The 17,014-nt window shown below is 41.4% G+C and overlaps 1 protein-coding gene across 1 annotated transcript in view; it reads left to right on the top strand.

Annotated features, from left to right (window-relative positions):
• FGFR1 (fibroblast growth factor receptor 1) overlaps positions 1 to 17,014 on the top strand; it is a gene marked incomplete in the record, with an annotated part of 409,849 nt that overhangs the window by 19,843 nt on the left and 372,992 nt on the right. The window contains 1 exon segment of the mRNA XM_053718078.1: positions 15,038 to 15,207. Within this exon segment, the coding sequence (XP_053574053.1) occupies positions 15,117 to 15,207 (91 nt within the window).

Raw genomic sequence — 17,014 nt, 5'->3', positions numbered from 1 at the left:
TAGGAGAACAAGGGATGGGGTTCTACTCCAATCTGTTCGTAGTTCCCAAAAAAGAGGGAACATTCAGACCAATCTTAGATCTCAAGATCCTAAACAAGTTTCTCAAGGTTCCATCGTTCAAAATGGAAACCATTCGAACAATTCTTCCATCCAGGAAGGTCAATTCATGACCACGGTGGATTTAAAGGATGCGTATCTACATATTCCTATCCACAAGGAACATCATCGGTTCCTAAGGTTCGCATTCCTGGACAAGCATTCCAGTTTGTGGCACTTCCGTTCGGATTAGCCACTGCTCCAAGGATTTTCACAAAGGTACTAGGGTCCCTTCTAGCGGTGCTAAGACCAAGGGGCATTGCAGTAGTACCTTACTTGGACGACATTCTGATTCAAGCGTCGTCCCTTCCTCAAGCAAAGGCTCACACGGACATTGTCCTGGCCTTTCTCAGATCTCACGGATGGAAAGTGAACGTAGAAAAGAGTTCTCTATCTCCGTCAACAAGGGTTCCCTTCTTGGGAACAATAATAGACTCCTTAGAAATGAGGATTTTTCTGACAGAGGCCAGAAAAACAAAACTTCTAAACTCTTGTCAAATACTTCATTCTGTTCCTCTTCCTTCCATAGCGCAGTGCATGGAAGTAATAGGTTTGATGGTAGCGGCAATGGACATAGTTCCTTTTGCGCGCATTCATCTAAGACCATTACAACTGTGCATGCTCAGTCAGTTGAATGGGGACTATACAGACTTGTCTCCGACGATACAAGTAAATCAGAGGACCAGAGATTCACTCCGTTGGTGGCTGTCCCTGGACAACCTGTCACAGGGGATGAGCTTCCGCAGACCAGAGTGGGTCATTGTCACGACCGACGCCAGTCTGGTGGGCTGGGGCGTGGTCTGGGGACCCCTGAAAGCTCAGGGTCTTTGGTCTCGGGTAGAATCTCTTCTACCGATAAATATTCTGGAACTGAGAGCGATACTCAATGCTCTCAAGGCTTGGCCTCAGCTAGCAAAGGCCAAGTTCATACGGTTTCAATCAGACAACATGACGACTGTTGCGTACATCAACCATCAGGGGGGAACAAGGAGTTCCCTGGCGATGGAAGAAGTGACCAAAATCATTCAATGGGCGGAGACTCACTCCTGCCACTTGTCTGCAATCCACATCCCAGGAGTGGAGAATTGGGAAGCGGATTTTCTGAGTCGTCAGACATTTCATCCGGGGGAGTGGGAACTCCATCCGGAAATCTTTGCCCAAATTACTCAATTGTGGGGCATTCCAGACATGGATCTGATGGCCTCTCGTCAGAACTTCAAGGTTCCTTGCTACGGGTCCAGATCCAGGGATCCCAAGGCGACTCTAGTAGATGCACTAGTAGCACCTTGGACCTTCAAACTAGCTTATGTATTCCCGCCGTTTCCTCTCATCCCCAGGCTGGTAGCCAGGATCAATCAGGAGAGAGCATCGGTGATCTTGATAGCTCCTGCGTGGCCACGCAGGACTTGGTATGCAGACCTGGTGAATATGTCATCGGCTCCACCATGGAAGCTACCTTTGAGACGAGACCTTCTTGTTCAAGGTCCGTTCGAACATCCGAATCCGGTCTCACTCCAACTGACTGCTTGGAGATTGAACGCTTGATCTTATCAAAGCGAGGGTTCTCAGATTCTGTCATTGATACTCTTGTTCAGGCCAGAAAGCCTGTAACTAGAAAAATTTACCACAAAATATGGAAAAAATATATCTGTTGGTGTGAATCTAAAGGATTCCCTTGGGACAAGGTAAAAATTCCTAAGATTCTATCCTTTCTTCAAGAAGGTTTGGAGAAAGGATTATCTGCAAGTTCCTTGAAGGGACAGATTTCTGCCTTGTCTGTGTTACTTCACAAAAAGCTGGCAGCTGTGCCAGATGTTCAAGCCTTTGTTCAGGCTCTGGTTAGAATCAAGCCTGTTTACAAACCCTTGACTCCTCCTTGGAGTCTCAATTTAGTTCTTTCAGTTCTTCAGGGGGTTCCGTTTGAACCCTTACATTCCGTTGATATTAAGTTATTATCCTGGAAAGTTTTGTTTTTGGTTGCAATTTCTTCTGCTAGAAGAGTTTCAGAATTATCTGCTCTGCAGTGTTCTCCTCCTTATCTGGTGTTCCATGCAGATAAGGTGGTTTTACGTACTAAACCTGGTTTTCTTCCGAAAGTTGTTACTAACAAAAACATTAACCAGGAGATAGTCGTGCCTTCTTTGTGTCCGAATCCAGTTTCAAAGAAGGAACGTTTGTTGCACAATTTGGATGTTGTTCGTGCTCTAAAATTCTATCTAGATGCTACAAAGGATTTTAGACAAACATCTTCCTTGTTTGTTGTTTATTCTGGTAAAAGGAGAGGTCAAAAAGCAACTTCTACCTCTCTCTCTTTTTGGATTAAAAGCATCATCAGATTGGCTTATGAGACTGCCGGACGGCAGCCTCCTGAAAGAATCACAGCTCATTCCACTAGGGCTGTGGCTTCCACATGGGCCTTCAAGAACGAGGCTTCTGTTGATCAGATATGTAAGGCAGCGACTTGGTCTTCACTGCACACTTTTACTAAATTTTACAAGTTTGATACTTTTGCTTCTTCTGAGGCTATTTTTGGGAGAAAGGTTTTGCAAGCCGTGGTGCCTTCCATTTAGGTGACCTGATTTGCTCCCTCCCTTCATCCGTGTCCTAAAGCTTTGGTATTGGTTCCCACAAGTAAGGATGACGCCGTGGACCGGACACACCTATGTTGGAGAAAACAGAATTTATGTTTACCTGATAAATTACTTTCTCCAACGGTGTGTCCGGTCCACGGCCCGCCCTGGTTTTTTTAATCAGGTCTGATAATTTATTTTCTTTAACTACAGTCACCACGGTATCATATGGTTTCTCCTATGCAAATATTCCTCCTTTACGTCGGTCGAATGACTGGGGAAGGCGGAGCCTAGGAGGGATCATGTGACCAGCTTTGCTGGGCTCTTTGCCATTTCCTGTTGGGGAAGAGAATATCCCACAAGTAAGGATGACGCCGTGGACCGGACACACCGTTGGAGAAAGTAATTTATCAGGTAAACATAAATTCTGTTTTTCATAAGCAGGGAAAGGGGGAAATATCTGCTCCTTTTTACCTTTCAGCCCCTTTTACTGGGAGTCCCAGATTAACCTTTTCAACAGTGCTAAACTGGGAGCCTCTAAGTTTTTAAAAGATTTTATACTGGATTATTAGATCCTTATCTGTGCATACTCTTCTTTATAGTAGTGTATATTACATGTGTATGTATATGTATGTAAGTACGTGTGTATGTATATTTTGTTTTACTGTGCCTTTAAAATTAAGATGATTTGCTGGTTCTGATTGATAAGTAGAAATAATTGACCGTTCTTAGTAATGGTGGAGCCTCAAGGGACTTGGAACCTATGGTGGATTTTGTCAGGGAAAAATCACTTACCTGTCAGAATCTGTGATAACCCAGGGAAGACTGAAGAAGCTCTAATAGATCAGGCAAATGATTTGGGCTGTGCAAAGGTGTGAAGCAGAATGAAGAACTATTTGCTAAGAGGCACACGGTTTAGGTTAGTGAGCATGGGAGAAAGTTTGAAAGAGGACCTGGTCACTACCGAATCGGGCTCCCTGGCATACAACTCCATGCCGTCTATACAGTTAAAAGGACATTATACACCAATTTGAATTTAACTGCATGTAGTAATCACTACTATAAAGAATAATTTGCACAGATACTGGTATAAAACCTTTAAAAAAAAACGTACCTAAAAACTCTTAATTTAGCACTGTTGATGAGGTTAGGTAGGGACACCCACTGAAAGGGGCGCTGAGAGCAAACCTTCCCCTGCAGATAAAAATACCCATTATACAAAAATAAGCAATCTGAAGTCTCTATACATCAGTATACATCTAAAAATTTGGGGTTTAGTTAGGAGTCTGAAAATCAGCACAATGTTATTTAAAAATGAGCAAAACTATACATTTTTACAACCCCCCTCCAAGATGAGCTTTATAAATGGATGATTACAAAACATTTATGCAAAGAAAAATTTAGTGTACAATGTCCCTTTAAGTCAACATTTTAAACTTTCTTGATTCAGATAGAGCAGTGTTTTTCAACCAGTGTGCCATGAGAGATCCTCAGGTGTGCCGCGGCAGACTGACAACAGTGTTGTCCCTCTTTCAAATTTTGAAATATTGGGAGGTATGTGACAGGCTAATCAGGCATCATTTACAACCATGACATTGACAATCATTATGATTGTTTGTAAAAGAATGTCAATATGTCACGTATAGTTTGTAGGAGGCATGGCATGACAGCACAGTACGGTGTGTGTATATGTGTGTGTGTGTGTATGTATGTATATGTGTAAACATAAGAAAAAGCGCACTCCAAGGGATCCTTATTTCAGTCACTTTTTAATTGTGAACGTTTTCGGAAGAATAACGTCCGTCCTCAGACCAAAAAAGTATAACGTGTTACTTACCCCAGCACCCTTTTAAATACAACACACCACCGCAGTGAAACTGGCCGGGCATCCACGCTCTCCCGGGTAGCTCTGCCCCCAACAGGTGACGTTGTCATCCCGGGCAACGTGAGTCCGGTCAGCCAAGATGATAAATAATTGAGTGAACCCTGTGAAACACCATACATAAAGACATTTAAATTGGGCATAGAAATATCAAACAATGAAACATCGCATAGCGTGGATGCCCGGCCAGTTTCACTGCGGTGGTGTGTTGTATTTAAAAGGGTGCTGGGGTAAGTAACATATTATAAATAAGGATCCCTTGGAGTGCGCTTTTTCTTATGTTTATTTGGTGTTTTGCTGTACCCAGGGCATTGTGTTATGTTGTCAGTGCAATCTTCCTCTATTTTTTTATATATATGTGTGTGTGTGTATATATACACATACATACCCCCTGTATTAGGCTACAATGTGTGATTTTGTAAAATGTTGGGATGGTGGTGTGCCACAGGATTTTTTTAATGTAAAAAAGTGTGCTATGGCAAAAAAAAAAAAGGTTGCAAATCACTGAGAAAATGCAGTTTTAATAGTTTTTCCAATTTACTTCCTTTATCAAATTTTGCACTTTTTTTTTTTTATATACACGCTGTTTGAGGCACCATCTTCTACTGTCAGATGATAGACGGCCAGAAAATGAGGGGGGGGGGGTGGGGGATTTGTCAGAAAAAAAAAATCTACTTATTTGAAATTCAGATCAAGTGGTGAGAGGGAGAGACACAAAAGACCTTAATCCCATTGTTTTGCTGCAAATCAATGTACACAGAATCAAAACCTTAGCTTTTAAGAGCTAACTTTCAAGGCATTCAATGAATAGAAGATTGTTTAGAGTGTAATAAATCTTAAAAATAAACTAAGTGTGAGGAGGGAGCAGTAAAAATATAGATGAAACTGATATTGTTTTAGTTAAATAAAACTTTAAATAGTTGTTAAAGGCATATGAAACCAAATTCTTTTTTCAGGATTCAGATAGAACATGCAATTTTAAGCAACTTTCTAATTTACTCCTATCAATTTTTTCTTCATTCTCTTGGTATCTTTATTTGAAAATCAGTAATGTAAGCTTAGGAGATGGCACATTTTTGGTTCAACAAAATGTAGCCTCTAAGTCATGTGACAGCCATCAGCCAATCACAAATGCATATGCATATATTTGGTTTATTCTTGCACAGTAGGAGCTGGTGACTCAAAAAGTGTAAATATAAAGACTGTGCACATTTTGTTAATGGAAGTTAATTGGAACGTTGGTTAAAATGACATGCTCTATCTGAATAATGAAAGTTTAATTTTGAGTTGTTGTTTTTTTTTTTTAAGCATTATAAATTTGAAATAAGAATTGTTTAACAAAATCCTTAGCGGGGAGATACTGCCTGGTTAATGGGGCACAAAGAGAAGGCTATGGAGCTGCCGGTAGCACAGGGGCTATGCACAATGTTGTGCTGTTCTCCAGCAATGGCTGAGAGAGAAATGATCACAGAGGTACAGTGGATATAAAAAGTCTACACACCCTGTTAAAATGTCAGGTTTCTGTGATGTAAAAAATGAGACAAAGATAAATCATTTCAGAACTTTTTCCACCTTTTAATGTGACCTATAAACTACACAACTCAATTGAAAAACAAACTGAAATATATTAGGTAAAGGGAAATTAAATTAAAAAGCTAAAATAATATGGTTGCATAAGTGTGAACACCCTTAAACTAATACTTTATTGAAGCACCTTTTGATTTTATTACAGCACTCAGTCTTTTTGGGTATGAGTTTTTCAGCATGGCACATCTTGACTTGGCAAGATTTGCCCACTATTCTTTGCAAAAACACTCTAAATCTGTCAGAATGCAAGGGCATCTCCTGTGCACAGCCCTCTTCAGATCACCCCACAGATTTTGAATTGGATTCAGGTCTGGGCTCTGGCTGGGCCATTCCAAAACTTTAATCTTCTTCTGGTGAAGCCATTCCTTTGTTGATTTGGATGTATGCTTTGGGTCGTTGTCATGCTGAAAGATGAAGTTCCTCTTCATGTTCAGCTTTCTAGCAAAAACCTGAAGGTTTTGTGCCAATATTGTCTGGTATTTGGAACTGTTCATTATTCCCTCTACCTTGACCTTGAAGGCCCCAGTTCCAGCTGAAGAAAAACAGCCCCAAAGCATGATGCTGCCACCACCATGCTTCAATGTGGGTATAGTGTTCTTTTGGTGATATGCAGTGATGTTTTTGCGCCAAACATATCTTTTGGAATTATGGCCAAAAAGTTCAACTTTGGTTTCATCAGACCAGAACACCTTTTCTCACATGCTTTTGGGAAGCTTCAGATGTGTTTTTGCAAAATTTAGCCGGGCTTGTTTTTTTTTTTTTTTTGTAAGAAAAGGCTTCCGTCTTGCCACTCTACCCCATAGCTCAGACAACCGGACCATGGCTTTTGCTGTAGGATGCGACTAACAAAATGTCAGGAAAGACCTACTAGAACAGCTGAACTTTATTTGGGGTTAATAAGAGGCACTTTAAATGATGACAGGTGTGTACTGACCCTATTTAACATGATTTTGAATGTGATTGCTTAATTCTGAACACGGCTACATCCCCAGTTATAAAAGGGTGTTCACACTTATGCAACCATATTTTATTTTTTTATTTCCCTTTACCTAAAAGATTTCAGTTTGTTTTTCAATTGAGTTGTACAGTTTATAGGCCACATTAAAGTGCTGAAATGATTTAATCTTTGTCTCATATTTTTTTACATCTCAGAAACCTGACATTTTAACAGGGGTGTGTAGACTTTTTATATCAACTGTAAGGGCTAGATTTATCAACGCTGAGGCGTACAGGGGCGCATATACGCGCCCCTGTACAGCTCAGCTCGCCTATGGCGGGGCGAAATTACCCGCAGGTAATTAACATTGCACACAAGCGCAATTTTGCGCTCGCGTGCAATCCTGCCCGCGCACAGCCAATCACGCGCAGGCAGGAGCTGTCAATCTCCTCGGTCGGACTCGACCGAGGAGATTGAATTTCACCACAATAGAGGTGGCGTAGATGTTAGGGAATCAGCGGTCTGGTGACCGCTGCTTGATAAATCCCAGCGAGCAAGTTCTTGAGAGAACTTGCTGCCGTAGGGGCTTAATAAATCTAGCCCTAAGTGTGCAGCCAGCCATGGAAAATAAAAAGAGATGAATTAGCAGAGCTGAGGTGCAGGAATGCAGTTAGCTCTTTTAGTCTGTTTCTTACTATCTAGATCTCCTTATAAGCCTTTAGCAAGCAACCCCCCCTCCTGAGCTGCTAATTGTAATACTTAATCTAATTGTTTAGTGGTTGGGTAAGAGCTTTCTTCTTGCTCTTTGTCATGCAAAGGCATGTTTTTTTTTTTCTATTTTGTTTCTTAGCTTCTAAGGGTTTAATGCAGAAAACTTGGGCTACAGAGTTAACAAAATTGTTTTAATTTTAAAAACGGCTGTGATATCACTAATTAAATTGGATACTTTGATCTCTGCGTCTCCACGAGATATTCTTCCAAACTTTCTAATGCATAGATCTCAGCATGGGAGAGACTTGAGGTGTGAGGAGAGACTCCAGCCTCTGAACAATCACTACATGATTTATGACCATAACTCTTCTCCAAAAACATCTTCAGTATCCATGTAGACATATTTTAGGTGCTGGCAAAAGCAGGGATCCAATAAGCCCAAACAAGCCTGGGTAAATGATACATGCCAAGAGATTACCTGGGAAATGCCAGCCACTTAAACTGGGGTGTGGGATGTTTGCTGTTTTGTGTTTCCAGTAAGTCATGAAATACTATATTCCATAATTTTGCATGCAGTGGTACACGGAATGGCTCATGTGGGTTAGCCTATTTCTCTTGTTAAGTGTGTTCAGTCCACGGGTCATCCATTACTTATGGGATATATTCTCCTTCCCAACAGGAAGTTGCAAGAGGATCACCCAAGCAGAGCTGCTATATAGCTCCTCCCCTCACATGTCATATCCAATCATTCTCTTGCAACCCTCAACAAAGAAGGAGGTCGCGAGAGGAGCTGGAGTTTTTACTTATCTATTCTTCAATCAAAAGTTTGTTATTTTAAATGGCACCGGAGTGTGCTGTTTTTCTATCTCAGGCAGTATTTGGAAGAAGAAACTGCCTGCGTTTTTATCTATGATCTTAGCAGGCGTAACTAAGATCCACTGGCTGTTCTCGACATTCTGAGGAGTGGGGTAACTTCAGACTGGGAATAGCATGCGGGGTCCTCCGCAAATGAGGTATGTGCGGTACTTTTTTTTCTGGGAATGGAATTGACTAAGAAAATACTGCTGTTACCGTATGATGTAAGTACAGGCTTAAATGCAGTAGTAGCAACTGGTATCAGGCTGATAAATGTATGCGCAGTCGAGTTATATTCTAGGGACTAGAATTTGACTGAGAAAATACTGTTAACACTGAAATAATACTTAAGCCTTCTCTGCAGTGGTAGCGACTGGTAGCAGGCTTAGTGATAGCTTTGCATGACATTGAAAAATGTTGTTTTTTAATAAAACGTTTACTGGCATGTTATTCGTTTTTTTGTGAGGTACTTTGGTGATAAATCGCTTTGGGTATGATTTTTTCCACATGGCTAACATATTTTTCTGCATGGAAACCGTTATATCAGGGCTCCCACTGTTGTGTTTGGAGTGGGAGGGCCCTTGTTTTAGCGCCTTGTTGCGCAGTTAAAATTATTGCACAGTCTTTCTGCTTCTTCCTCCTTGATCCAGGACGTCTCTAGAGAGCTCAGAGGTCTGCAAATTTCATTTGTGAGGGAGGTAATCAGTCACAGCAGATCTGTGACAGTGTGCTGATTGTGATTAAAAGCGTTAAATCTTAATTGATATCTGTTTTTTCCGTTTTGGGTATCGAGGGGTTAATCATCCTTTTGCTAATGGGTGCAATCCTCTGCTAATAGTACACTTCTTGTTAAGAATTGTTTAATTATATCTGTATTTTTGAAGCGCTGCAGCGTTTTTTATATTGCTTGTAAAACTTATTGAAAGTGATTTCCAAGCTTGTTAGTTTCATTGCTAAGTCTGTTTTAAACATATCTGATTCAGAGGAAACTTTGTTCATCATATTCAAAAGCCAATGTGGAGCCCAATAGAACGATGTGTACCAATTGTATTGATATTGCTTTGAATAAAAGTCAATCTGTACCGATAAAGAAGCTATCACCAGACAACGAGGGGGAAGTTATGCCGCCTAACTCTCCTCACGTGTCAGTACCTGCGTCTCCTGCTCGGGAGATGCGTAGGATTGAGACACCTAGTACATCTAGGCCCTTACAAATCACTTTACATGATATGGCTAATGTTATGAAAGAAGTATTATATAATATGCCCGAATTAAGGGACAAACGCGATAGCTCTGGGTTAAGGACAGAGCGCGCTGATGACACGAGAGCCATGTCTGATACTGCGTCACAACTTGCAGAACATGAGGACGGTGAGCTTCATTCTGTCGGTGACGGTTCTGATTCGGGGAGACCGGATTCAGAAATTTCAAATTTTAAATTTAAGCTTGAGAACCTCCGTGTGTTACTAGGGGAGGTATTAGCGGCTCTGAATGATTGCGACACGGTGGCAATTCCAGAGAAATTGTGTAGGTTGGATAGATACTATGCGGTACCGGTGTGTACTGACATTTTTCCTATACCAAAAAGACTTACAGAAATTATAAGTAAGGAGTGGGATAGACCCGGTGTGCCTTTTTCCCCTCCCCCGATATTTAGAAAAATGTTCCCTATAGACGCCACCACACGAGACTTATGGCAGACGGTCCCTAAGGTGGAGGGAGCAGTTTCTACGTTAGCCAAGCGTACCACTAACCCGGTGGAGGATAGCTGTGCTTTCTCAGATCCAATGGATAAAAAAATTAGAGGGTTATCTTAAGAAAATGTTTGTTCAACAGGGTTTTATATTGCAGCCTCTTGCATGCATTGCGCCTGTCACGGCTGCAGCGGCATTCTGGTTTGAGTCTCTGGAAGAGGCGATTCGCACAGAGCCGTTGGATGAGGCCTTGAGCAAAGTTAGAACCCTTAAGCAAGCTAATGCGTTTGTTTCAGATGCCGTAGTACATCTAACCAAACTTACGGCTAAAAATTCCGGATTCGCCATACAGGCGCGCAGAGCGCTCTGGCTTAAATCCTGGTCAGCGGATGTAACTTCCAAGTCTAAACTACTTAACATTCCTTTCAAAGGGCAGACCTTATTCGGGCCCGCCTTGAAGGAAATTATTGCTGACATTACGGGAGGTAAGGGCCACGCCCTTCCTCAGGACAGGGCCAAACCAAAGGCCAAACAGTCTAATTTTCGTGCCTTTCGTAACTTCAAGGCAGGAGCAGCATCGACTTCCTCCGCTCCAAAACAGGAAGGAACTACTGCTCGTTACAGAAAAGGTTGGAAAGGCAACCAGTCATGGAACAAGGGCAAGCAGGCCAGAAAGCCTACTTCCGCCCCTAAGACAGCATGAAGTCAGGGCCCCCTATCCAGAGACGGATTTAGTGGGGGGCAGACTTTCTCTCTTTGCCTAGGCTTGGGCAAGAGATGTGCTGGATCCCTGGACGTTAAAGATTATATCTCAGGGATACCTTCTGGATTTCAAATCCTCTCCTCCACAAGGGAGGTTCCATCTTTCGAGGTTATCGACAAACCTAGTAAAGAGAGAGGCATTTCTACAATGTGTACAAGACCTCTTAATCATGGGGGTGATCCACTCAGTTCCGCGATCGGAACAGGGACAAGGATTTTACTCAAATCTATTTGTGGTTCCCAAAAAAGAGGGAACCTTCAGACCAATCTTGGACTTAAAGATCTTAAACAAATTCCTAAGGGTACCATCGTTCAAGATGGAAACCATTTGAACCATCCTACCCATGATCCAAGAGGGTCAATATATGACCACGGTGGACTTAAAGGATGCTTACCTTCATATACCGATTCACAAAGATCATTATCGGTACCTGAGGTTTGCCTTTCTAGAAAGGCATTACCAGTTTGTGGCTCTTCCCTTTGGGTTAGCCACGGCCCGAGAATTTTTACGAAGGTTCTGGGCTCACTTCTGGCGGTACTAAGACCTCGAGGCATAGCGGTGGCTCCGTACCTAGACGACATTCTGATACAAGCGTCAAGTTTTCAGAATGCAAAGTCTCATACAGAGATAGTTCTAGCATTTCTGAGGTCGCATGGGTGGAAAGTGAATGTGGAAAAGAGTTCTCTGTTACCACTCACACGGGTTCCTTTTCTAGGGACTCTTATAGATTCTGTAGAGATGAAGATTTACCTGACGGAGTCCAGGTTATCAAAGATTCTCAATTCTTGCCGTGTCCTTCATTCCATTCCAAGCCCATCGGTAGCTCAGTGCATGGAGGTAATCGGCTTAATGGTAGCGGCAATGGACATAGTGCCATTTGCGCGCCTGCATCTCAGACCGCTGCAACTATGCATGCTCAGTCAATGGAACGGGGATTACTCAGATCTGTCCCCTTTGCTAAATCTGGACCAGGAGACCAGAGATTCGCTTCTCTGGTGGTTGTCACCGGTTCATCTGTCCAAAGAAATGACCTTTCGCAGGCCAGATTGGATGATTGTAACAACGGATGCCAGCCTTCTAGGCTGGGGAGCAGTCTGGAATTCCCTGAAGGCTCAGGGATCGTGGACCCAGGAGGAGAAACTCCTCCCAATAAACATTCTAGAATTAAGAGCAATATTCAATGCTCTTCTGGCTTGGCCTCAGTTAGCAAAGCTGAGGTTCATCAGATTTCAGTCGGACAATATCACGACTGTGGCTTACATCAATCATCAAGGGGGAACCAGGAGTTCCCTAGCGATGTTGGAAGTCTCGAAGATAATTCGCTGGGCAGAGTCTCACTCTTGCCACCTGTCAGCGATTCACATCCCAGGCGTAGAGAACTGGGAGGCGGATTTTCTAAGTCGCCAGACTTTTCATCCGGGAGAGTGGGAACTTCACCCGGAGGTATTTGCTCAACTGATTCGTCGTTGGGGCAAACCGGATCTGGATCTCATGGCATCTTGCCAGAACGCGAAGCTTCCTTGTTACGGATCCAGGTCCAGGGACCCGGGAGCGGTGCTGGTAGATGTATTAGCAGCCCCTTGGGTTTTCAACATAGCTTATGTGTTTCCACCGTTTCCGTTGCTACCTCGGATGATTGCCAGGAACAAACAGGAGAGGGCATCGGTAATTCTGATAGCGCCTGCGTGGCCACGCAGGACCTGGTATGCAGACCTAGTGGACATGTCGTCCTGTCCACCATGGTCTCTTCCTCTGAGGCAGGACCTTCTAATTCAGGGTCCTTTCAACCATCCAAACCTAATTTCTCTGCGGCTGACTGCCTGGAAATTGAACGCTTGATTCTATCAAAGCGTGGGTTTTCGGATTCGGTTATTGATACATTAATACAGGCTCGGAAACCTGTGACAAGAAAAATTTACCATAAGATATGGCGTAAATATTTATATTGGTGCGAATCCAAGAGTTACTCATGGAGTAAGGTTAGGATTCCTAGGATATTAGCTTTTCTACAAGAGGGTTTAGAAAAGGTTTTATCCGCTATTTCGCTAAAGGGACAGATTTCAGCTCTGTCTATTCTTTTACACAAACGTCTGGCGGAGCATCCAGACGTCCAGGCCTTTTGTCAGGCTTTGGCTAGAATTAAGCCTGTATTTAAAGCTGTTGCTCCTCCGTGGAGCTTAAACTTGGTTCTTAAAGTTCTTCAGGGTGTTCCGTTTGAACCCCTTCATTCCATTGATATTAAGCTTTTATCTTGGAAAGTTTTGTTTTTGATGGCTATTTCCTCGACTCGAAGAGTATCTGAGTTATCTGCCTTACATTGTGATTCTCCTTATCTGATCTTTCATTCAGATAAGGTAGTTCTGCGTACTAAACCTGGGTTTTTACCTAAGGTTGTTTCTAACAGGAATATCAATCAAGAGATTGTTGTTCCATCATTATGTCCTAATCCTTCTTCAAAGAAGGAACGTCTTTTGCATAATCTAGACGTGGTCCGTGCCCTGAAGTTCTACTTACAGGCAACTAAAGATTTTAGACAAACTTCTTCTCTGTTTGTCGTTTACTCTGGACAGAGGAGAGGTCAAAAGGCTTCGGCTACCTCTCTCTCTTTTTGGCTTCGTAGCATAATACGTTTAGCCTATGAGACTGCTGGACAGCAGCCTCCTGAAAGAATTACAGCTCATTCCACTAGAGCTGTGGCTTCCACCTGGGCCTTTAAGAATGAGGCCTCTGTTGAACAGATTTGCAAGGCTGCAACTTGGTCTTCACTTCATACTTTTTCCAAATTTTACAAATTTGACACTTTCGCTTCTTCGGAGGCTGGTTTTGGGAGAAAGGTTCTACAGGCAGTGGTTCCTTCTGTTTAATGTTCCTGCCTTGTCCCTCCCATCATCCGTGTACTTAGCTTTGGTATTGGTATCCCATAAGTAATGGATGACCCGTGGACTGAACACACTTAACAAGAGAAAACATAATTTATGCTTACCTGATAAATTTATTTCTCTTGTAGTGTGTTCAGTCCACGGCCCGCCCTGTCTTTTTTTAAGGCAGGTTCTAAATTTGAAAATTATAACTCCAGTCACCACTGCACCTTATAGTTTCTCCTTTCTCGTCTTGTTTCGGTCGAATGACTGGATATGACATGTGAGGGGAGGAGCTATATAGCAGCTCTGCTTGGGTGATCCTCTTGCAACTTCCTGTTGGGAAGGAGAATATATCCCATAAGTAATGGATGACCCGTGGACTGAACACACTACAAGAGAAATAAATTTATCAGGTAAGCATAAATTATGTTTTTTCTAGGGCAAGTATCTGCCTTCCAGCTAGCATTCCTCGTTAGTGTAACTTGGTTATTATGTAATTATCCCTATAAAATAGTGCTCAAGTGTAACACAAGCAGACTTCATTACACTTTTACATCATGGACTATACCATCTAATCGGATTATTGGTAGTCTCCACAGATTTCATTTTAAATAGTTACATTTATTTTTTTAAAAAAATTTTTTGCAATTGTATGCGTCTTGTTTATTTACCTTTTTTATATACCGTCTAATTTGATGTGTTTCTTTTAGTGTTTTTTTATAAGCACTGTGAATCTTTTTCAGATTAAAATATAAATTTAATCAGATCTGTCTTTGTGGTCTATAAACTGTCCAGACAAAATGTACTTTTTTTTTTAAATGGGACTTCTCCAGAACACAATAAACTTAATTAGGGGTCTATAGACATTTCAGATTTTTTGCTTTTTGGTGGTGCTTTTCAAGTCCATTACCATTTGAAAGAGCAGATAATTCCCTTTCAAATGAGGAGTCTTGATCATCTGGAGCTGAGAGTAAGGGTTTTGGCACTGCACCTTTTGTGATAGATGGATATGTATTCTACTCTATTATTTATTTATATTGTTTCTAGATATAACTGATTTGTATTCATTTTCATTCTTTAGGAGCGCTGAGAGGTGACCCGCTTTCATTCTAGACCTGGAGGACGCATGGATATCCGGGACATGCATTAGCAGAAGTGGGATGTTGTCAGGAAGGTCCTTGGTCCTTTGTGGCTTCTTGATTGGCATTGCTCTATCAGCTGCCAGGCCTCTCTCTACTCTGCCGGACCAAGGTAAGAAGGAAATTCTGTTTCTAGTCTTTGGGTGGGCGAGTCTGGGCTATTAATTTGATGTCTTCTCTGCTCTATAATATTTTAAAGTATGTGAACCTATGGTGTCTGCTATTCACATAACTCCTGGTTTTGTTATCTTTAACTAGTTACAACCTACCTTCTTTATATTAGAATATTTCATTTCTTCATAGCTGGTTCCCACCTTTTAACAGTGATCATGGCTCTGAACCTCACACCAATGATAAACCCTTAGAGGGACAGTAAATACCTTGACATTTTTACATATGTTTAGTTCTGCGCAATGAAACAACTTTGCAATATATTTCCGTTATTTTGCCTACTTTTCATGTAATTGAGCTCTGAAAATGGATCAATCAGTCAGCTCCCTGCTAATTCTCAAGGCTTAACTCTGTGTTATATGTGCCTAATTGGCTATAATAGATATATCTAATTACACAGATACAAATCCCCAAATCCAGAATTCCAAAATCTAAACTTATTCTGAAATTTAAAAATTTTAATTAATATTTTTAAAACAATTATCAGAAATGACTGCCTGCAAGTCACAATCGTTTCTCCCTGTGTCTTTGGTTTGGTTTTTGTGTTCTAAAATCTGTATTTATTTATTTAAAACCACAAATATTACCTTTCTGATAATAGTACTGTTTTTTTTTTGTCTTTTAATGGTTCTATGTATTAAACTTTTTTTTTTTTTTTTAATAAAAAAGCTTTTATTGAAGGAAAAATTAGGTTTTTTTTTGTTTGTTTTTTTTACAGAATAATGAAGTAGTCATACAGTATGCAATATCAAGTCTTGACAAGTCATCATTAAGTACATAATATAGAGTTCAAACTATAATGAAAAATAAATATTAATACTAAACTGGTCAGTTCTGTGTAAGCTTAGGTGTTGGTATGCAGAGAGTGGTTCTTCCAAAGGCAGTTCATTTGCCACCATCTTCCAAAGGAGGAAGGGTATAGGAGAGAGGTGGATTTGGAGGAGAACGAAGAAGATGCAATGCGTGGTGAAAGGGGTTAGAAAGGTCAGGGAGTAGGAGGGAGAGGTAAGGGGTGGAGAGGTAAACTGGAAAGGAGAGGGACTCAAGAACCTTCAATTGGGAAGTAAAATGTTCCTGACTAGGTTGGTTGTTGGGGTTGTATGCTTGATTCCCAATAGAATTTAATGTCATGGTAAGGTGCCCCTTTGAAAGTAAAAAAAACAAGTACTGTGGGCGCCTTAAAGGGCAGGTCAAAAAATATGAGTTGGTTATGTCCTAATTACATATTAATTTTTTTTTTTTTACAAATGATAGGTAAATGATCAAGAAAAAAACAGCCAATTGAAATATAATTTAATTAGACTTTACTAAATGTATTAAGAGATAAATATAAAAAGGCAATGCTAAATGTACATAAATAAATGCATAAAAACTTGTTTATATAAAATAAGTGATTCTCTGTAAGTGACCTATCTATGTAAAGAGAAGACCTCTAAAGACACTTCAAAATACTTAGCCTCTGCTGCAGACAGGGTTAAGGAAGCAAAAAAGCAGTACTAATGAGAGAGGCTTGACAAAGGCTCTGCTAAGAGCTGAAACGTTGCCGGAACTACTTTCTTCACACTATTGTGGCTCACTAAGGACACCGTACTCCAGGAAACACTGAAGCAACAAACGGACATCACACAGCTGAGGGTGGAATTCCAGAGTTTGCAGGGGAGAGGAGCTTGGCGGCTTTCTTCCCATCACACACAGAGGGTTCCCAGAGCTGTTTCATGCTGGCGGTATAACTGCTACACTGGATTACA

The sequence above is a fragment of the Bombina bombina genome, chromosome 6, assembly GCF_027579735.1.
Source record: "Bombina bombina isolate aBomBom1 chromosome 6, aBomBom1.pri, whole genome shotgun sequence".
NCBI lineage: Eukaryota > Metazoa > Chordata > Amphibia > Anura > Bombinatoridae > Bombina > Bombina bombina.
The sequence above is the reverse complement of the archived record's forward strand: the minus strand, read 5'-3'. Positions and strand labels throughout refer to the sequence as shown.